General features: G+C 29.9%; 1 protein-coding gene across 1 annotated transcript; it reads right to left on the bottom strand.

The window, feature by feature from the left end:
* Nucleotides 1-414: 414 nt before the first annotated feature.
* On the bottom strand, nt 415-2,562 carry LOC131155381 (pentatricopeptide repeat-containing protein At3g12770-like). The gene has a single exon (XM_058108462.1). It carries the CDS (start codon nt 2,454-2,456, stop codon nt 585-587), a length of 1,872 nt encoding a protein of 623 aa, XP_057964445.1. The 5' UTR covers nt 2,457-2,562; the 3' UTR covers nt 415-584.
* Nucleotides 2,563-7,735: the final 5,173 nt, after the last annotated feature.

Below are 7,735 nucleotides of genomic sequence, written 5' to 3'. Positions count from 1 at the left end.
AGGGTCTCATTGCTTTCTTTTCTTTTCTTTTCTCTTTTTCCCTTTACAATGAAAAATACATGTATTTCTATTATCATTTTTTTTTATTATTGATTTTTAATTATTTGTCAAAAACTAAAAAACTATATTTCATGATTTTTGATTATTTTGACAGCCTATTGTCGTAAATTTTAATATTCACAAATATATTTTTAGATTAAATTATTCATATTATACATTTTTAAATTAAATTTAAATTTATATGATCATATGAACTTACATACAATTATATTTATATATATGTAAAATTTTTAAAATAATATTAAACCCAATTACAAAATACTTTTAGTATTTTTTAATTATCATGTCCAATAAAATTTGTATTCTAAAGTAAATTTTAAAAGTAGATCCATTCCATTCGAACTGATTCTATGCTTGTCACCAAATAGTGGAATGTGAATTGTCATTCCATTCCACCATCCATTCCATTTTTCTTATCCCACTCCATTCCTTATTTGAATCACACACTCCGGCCAGAATTTAAAAGCCCAAAAAGAATAGCCTAGCTTCTCCCTATGGGCACACAACATTTTCTCCTTTACCTCCTACTCTACATCATGCAATACAAAGTTCAAATCTGGCACATGCCCATCTTGTTGTATCCTATCCATCATTTTCTCCAACTCCATATGGATTAAATCTGCCTGAGGGTTTGACTTCTCACCTGCGACAAATGTATAGAGCTTGTTCTTAATCTCTATGATAGTGTGGCCAGCAGTTTTCCTCACCCCTCTGCATTTCATTAGTATTCTTATCCAGTTTGCTTCCTTTCTTTTGCCTGATGATGCATAAATGTTGGACAAAAGAACGTATCGACCAGGATTATGTGCATCTAAACTGATTAAGGATTTTGCAGCCATTTCAGCAAGTTCCACGTTTAAATGAACTCTACATGCTCCAAGTAGTGCTCCCCAGACTCCGATGTCAGGTGCTATTGGCATTCTCTCAATAAAGGCTTGAGCTTCCATCAGTTTCCCGGCTCTGCCTAAGAGATCAACCATGCATGCATAATGTTCAGGTCTGGGCGTGAGCTCAAAATCTCTACTCATGGAGTTGAAGCAGGTCCACCCTTCGGATATTAACCCACTATGACTGCAGGCTGACAATACTGACACAAATGTGATGTGGTCTGGCTTTATTGAAGCTTTCATCTGGTCAAAGAGAAGGAGGGCTTCTCTCCCACAGCCGTGCATCCCGTACCCTGAAATTATGGTGCTCCATGAGATTAAATTTTTTGTATGCATTAAATCAAAAACTTTCCTAGCATATTCTAAGCTTCCACATTTGACATAAAGATCAATTATGGCAGTTTCAAGTGCAATTCGATTTTTTGAAAAGCACCGAGTTACATAACCATGAATGAGACGTGCCTGCAGGTAAGATGCTAAACTTGAGCAAGCACGGATCACGCTTAGAAGAGTCACAGAATCAGGGACAATTCCTTGCAACCTCATCTGCTCGAAGAGCTCCAAGGCTTCCCAGGGCAGAGCGGCTTGCGCATAAGCTTCAATCATGGAGGTCCAAGACATCAAATCCTTAATAGGTATCTCATCAAAAAGTCTTCGAGCCACATCAATTCTTCCGCACCGGGTGTACATCCGCATGGCTGCATTTTGGACAGATTGATCCGAATCAAGCCCGTGGCCTCTTACAACTCCACAGATGTGATCGGCCTGATTTTCTTTACCCACACAAGCCATTGCAGACAAGACGGCAACCCTGCTGGGTCTGAGCTTCTCATCCAACATCCGCGAGAACAGAAACAGCCCATCCTCGAAATACCCGTTTTGTGCGCACGCGCCCATGATTGAGCTCCATGAGACTACATTTCTCTCAGGCATTTCGTCGAACAGCTGCCGGGCCATCTCCATCCGCTCGCACTTACCGTACATAGCTACGAGGGAGTTGCAAACAAAACCATTGGATTCACACCCAAAAGAGACCACATCCCCATGGACCTGAATCCCGAAAGGAAAAGCTCGAAAAAAACTGCACGCCTTTAGAACGAACGGAAAAGTGAAATTATCAGGTGGGACGCCCGAATCCCGCATCCGGCGATAAAGGGAGAGGCAACGGTCGTAATGGGCGTTATCGGAGAAAGCTTGGATCATGGCATTCCACAGGAAAGGGTCGGAAGAGGAGGAGGTACAAAAAACGGCATGGGCGTGGGTAATGGAACCGAGAGAGGCATAGTGGGAGAGAAGGTTGGTGGAAAAGAAGAGGTTGAGGTGAAGGTGGCATCGAAGCATGGAGGCGTGAACGGACTTGAGGGCGGTGAGGGTGCGACATCGGTTGATCTGAGAGATGCAATTATCTGGTTCGATTGACCTAAAGAAAAGGGTCGAAGATTGTTCTTCTGCCGCCGAAAGATTAAGGCGCGAGTGAAGCCTTACCCTGCCCGCCGGGAGCTTGCACATGTGTGTGTGTGCTAGTCGCGAGGATTCTGTGGTATTGCGCCCAGCGGCATAAATTGGTTATAGGAAACGCGAGAGACGATAAAATATTTGCGTCTGTGTTTTCAATAAAAACAATTGCAAAATCATAAAACACCCACTTTTAGGGTCTCATTGCTTTCTTTTCTTTTCTTTTTTGCCCTTTACAATGAAAAATACATGTATTTCTATTATCATTTTTTTTATTATTGATTTTTAATTATTTGTCAAAAACTAAAAACTAGATTTTATGATTTTTGATTATTTTCACAGCCGTAAATTTTAATATCCACAAATATATTTTTAGATTAAATTATTCATATTATACATTTTTAAATTAAATTTAAATTTATATGATCATATGAATTTAAATACAATTATATATATATGTAAAATTTTAAAAATAATATTAAACCGAATTACAAAATATTTTTACTATTTTTTAATTATCATGTCCAATAAAATTTTTATTCTAAAGTAAATTTTAAAAGTAGAACAATTGAGTAAAATAATTATAATAATTTTTTGTTGTTATAGTAATTTGTTTAATGTAATATTATTTGTAACGTTATTATTTTAATCATATTTTTATAATACTTCGATTTAAAGATGAAAATGAACATATTTTTAATTAAGTTTTTTATTTGTATTAGTTTTATAAATGTTAACCAAATATGTTGTTGGTTTCTAGTCTTTAATTTCTATATGTAAAATTTTAAAATAATAATAAAATCCAATTACAAAATACTTTTACTATTTTTCAATTATCATGTCCAATAAAGCTTTTATTCTAAAGTAAATTTTGAAAGTGAAACAATTAAGTAAAATAATTATAATAATTTTTTTTACTTATAATAATTTGTTTAATGTAATATTATTTGTAATTTTATTATTTTAATCATATTTTTATAATATTTTGATTTAAAGATGAGAATGAATATTTTTTAATTAAGTTTTTAATTTGTATTAGTTTTATAAATGTTAACTAAACACGATGTTGATTTCTAGTCTTTAATTTCTCTTTTTGATTTTTTATTTTCATTTTTAGTTTTTATTTCTCTAATTTTTTACTGTGAAAAACGGCATGGGCGTGGGTAATGGAACCGAGAGAGGCATAGTGGGAGAGAAGGTTGGTGGAAAAGAAGAGGTTGAGGTGAAGGTGGCATCGAAGCATGGAGGCGTGAACGGACTTGAGGGCGGTGAGGGTGCGACATCGGTTGATCTGAGAGATGCAATTATCTGGTTCGATTGACCTACAGAAAAGGGTCGAAGATTGTTCTTCTGCCGCCGAAAGATTAAGACGCGAGTGAAGCCTTACCCTGCCCGCCGGGAGCTTGCACATGTGTGTGTGTGCTAGTCGCGAGGATTCTGTGGTATTGCGCCCAGCGGCATAAATTGGTTATAGGAAACGCGAGAGACGATAAAATATTTGCGTCTGTGTTTTCAATAAAAACAATTGCAAAACCATAAAACACCCACTTTTAGGGTCTCATTGCTTTCTTTTCTTTTCTTTTTTGCCCTTTACAATGAAAAATACATGTATTTCTATTATCATTTTTTTTATTATTGATTTTTAATTATTTGTCAAAAACTAAAAACTAGATTTTATGATTTTTGATTATTTTCACAGCCGTAAATTTTAATATCCACAAATATATTTTTAGATTAAATTATTCATATTATACATTTTTAAATTAAATTTAAATTTATATGATCATATGAATTTAAATACAATTATATATATATATATATGTAAAATTTTAAAAATAATATTAAACCGAATTACAAAATATTTTTACTATTTTTTAATTATCATGTCCAATAAAATTTTTATTCTGAAGTAAATTTTAAAAGTAGAACAATTGAGTAAAATAATTATAATAATTTTTTGTTGTTATAGTAATTTTGTTTAATGTAATATTATTTGTAACGTTATTATTTTAATCATATTTTTATAATACTTTGATTTAAAGATGAAAATGAACATATTTTTAATTAAGTTTTTTATTTGTATTAGTTTTATAAATGTTAACCAAATATGTTGTTGGTTTCTAGTCTTTAATTTCTATATGTAAAATTTTAAAATAATAATAAAATCCAATTACAAAATACTTTTACTATTTTTCAATTATCATGTCCAATAAAGTTTTTATTCTAAAGTAAATTTTGAAAGTGAAACAATTGAGTAAAATAATTATAATAATTTTTTTTACTTATAATAATTTGTTTAATGTAATATTATTTGTAATTTTATTATTTTAATCATATTTTTATAATATTTTGATTTAAAGATGAGAATGAATATTTTTTAATTAAGTTTTTAATTTGTATTAGTTTTATAAATGTTAACTAAACACGATGTTGATTTCTAGTCTTTAATTTCTCTTTTTGATTTTTTATTTTCATTTTTAGTTTTTATTTCTCTAATTTTTTACTGTGATACCAAATAATTCTTAGTTATGAAGAATATTTCAAGTTTTTTTAATTGTGTAGTTATTATTTTTTATTTAAAAATTATTTTTAAAAAGTTAATTAATTTTTTTATTTTTATAATATTTTATAAAATAAATAGCTTTGACACTTAGAAATAGTTTTAGTTTTTATTTCTAATTTTTCAAATAATTAGTCAATTTTTCATGTACATGTAATTGTATGTCTACAATATTGTGTGAAATATTTTGTAAATTTTAACAACTTTTAAATACAAATTTTAAAAAATAATAATATATTATCATAATTTAGTTTACAGTGACTTCAAAATTATTTATAATAACTAATATTTTGTTTAAAAATTATAAAGTATAAGTATCGTCATGAAATAATGTTTGTTATGCACCATTATAAATATAAGGATGTGAAAGTTTTTAAAAAACTATAAGATATGATATGACACAAATATTTTAATTAGAATTATGAAAAACATTAAATTTTATAATTTACACACGTAACAAATAGAAACAATTAATAAGTATATTTTTCATTATTTTTATTTTATAAAAATCTCAATACGTGACTTTTTTCCCATAAAATATTAAAAACTTGATTAAAACTTTTAAATTGTAATTTGCTACCTAAAAATCTTTATTATTTTTATTTTTAGTTACCAATTAATAATTTCTAAATATTTTAAATAATTTTAAAATTTATTATTCGGAACATACTCCTTCTATAGTTTCATTTCTGAAAATTACACAATTAAATAGATACAAAATATAAAAATGTGAATATTCAAAGTTATTTAAAAAATTAATACCTTATTTAAAAATTATAAAGTATAAACATCGACATAAAATATTGTTATACACCATTATAAATGTAAGGATGTGAATTTTCTTTAAAAAAGAAAAAAAGACAAGATATGATATGACACAAATATTCTAATTCAATTATCACAAATACTGAATTTTAAAATTCACACAATGCTATAAATTTTTCATCATTCTTATTTTATAAAAATCTCAATACATGACTTTTTTTCTATAAAATATTAATAAATTTATTACAATTTTTAAAATTTAATTTTCTACTTAAAATCTTTAATTACTATTATTTTTTGTTTATTAATTAAAGAGTTTTTAAAAAAATTTAAATAACTTTTATCACAACGTCTTGCAGGACCGTCTCCCGAATCAAGTCTCTGAATCACCTCGACAGAATTGCACCCACGAAACTAATCAGAATAATGGGTTCAAGATCTTATCCAAGGGAGTCGCTACTAACCTATTTCAACCTAGGTGAGTTCAGAACACCTACTTACTAACTACCAAATAATTGGTTAATTTAGGGTCAATAAACCGATAGTCAGAACTCTGCGCAACTAGATAAGGTTCAAGAGTACAGTTATGTGAGAAAAAAATATTAGTATTCTCTGTACACCTATCTAATGGATGGTACCTAATTAACTTAAGATTATCTTTGAAATCAAATAATCAAGACTTTCATCATTTTATTCTTTGCTCAAATATCGAGCTTTTTGATATTAGATAATTTTGAAATAAAAATTAAAATTACCCTCACCTTGGGATCCCCAAAGGTATGCACAGATATAACCCCTAACCCTAAGAAGATTTATTTTTATTAAATAGCTTTCCAATTTTTTCATTCTTTGTGTGTCATTTACCTTTCCTTTAAATGTTGCGAAGTCTTACACATGATAAAAACCTCCCTCACTTTCTCAAGAGCTTACAATGTTCGCGTGCAAGAAAAAAGTTCATTATGAATGTCCATTTAGTTCAATGAAGAAAGCACACAAAGACATGTAGAGATAGAGAAACCATACAAGTGGATAGATAAAATTACTTTATATTCAAATACACTTGCAAATAAATATATTGTTAGAATTTGTGTGATCCCAAGAGGGAGGTGAATTGAGTTTTAAAATATTTTGACTAAATTAAACATTTACGCCAATTCGCCACATATCATATCTCATTCAATATTAAATGTGTGTATGAAAAAGGATTAAAAGTTAATTGGTTCATGCATATACGCGTATCTCATTCAAAGTAAATGTGTGCAAACAACTAAATATAACAGTAAATAAATAGACATACACATACTAAATTTAAAGTGCAGTAATTTAAATGAGATAGTGAGATAGAGACACAAGATTTGTTATCGAGGTTCGGTCAAATCAACCTATGTCCCCGCCTTGGGCATACCCCCCAAGGATTTCACTAAACCTGCTTACTTAACCAAGCGGAGCAGAAACCGTTTACATCCTCTCCTTACAAGGCCAGGAAAACTTTAGCTCAATTACTAGGCTTAACCGAACTAGTCTCATTTACGGGACTGAGGCTCCCTAGTTCAATTTCCAGACTAAACCGAATTGATCTCACTTACGGGGCTGAGACTTCCCAGTTCAATTTCCAGGTTAAACCCAACCGGTCTCACTTACGGGGCTGAGACTCCCCAGTTCAATTAACGGGTTAAACCCAACCAGTATAATAAAAATATTTTTGTACATGAAAATGCTTCTAAAAAATACAAGTAAAAATGTACACAATAAAACTTAAATATATGCACTCTAATATGATATGATTTATGCTCAGTAGAGTAAAGGTGTTTAAATATATTTAAACCCTAATAAGCGATTTTCTCCAAAAATATATTTCAATAATAATATAGGAGAACCTAAGGTTTTTGGTCTTCATAATATTTTTGCAAGAACGAAAATGTGTGATCTTCGATGTTGAGAGAAATATGCACATGCTTCAAAGATCAAAATAAAATAAGTATTTCTCCCACAAAGATTAGCAATAAAA

Source organism: Malania oleifera, chromosome 5 (genome assembly GCF_029873635.1).
Source record: "Malania oleifera isolate guangnan ecotype guangnan chromosome 5, ASM2987363v1, whole genome shotgun sequence".
NCBI classification, from domain to species: domain Eukaryota; kingdom Viridiplantae; phylum Streptophyta; class Magnoliopsida; order Santalales; family Ximeniaceae; genus Malania; species Malania oleifera.
This window is presented reverse-complemented; position numbering and strand designations above follow the sequence as displayed.

What these genes read in the sequence shown, in the direction of transcription:
- LOC131155381 (XM_058108462.1), bottom strand. Translation starts at nt 2,456, where the DNA reads ATGTGCAAGCTCCCGGCGGGCAGGGTAAGGCTTCACTCGCGCCTTAAT.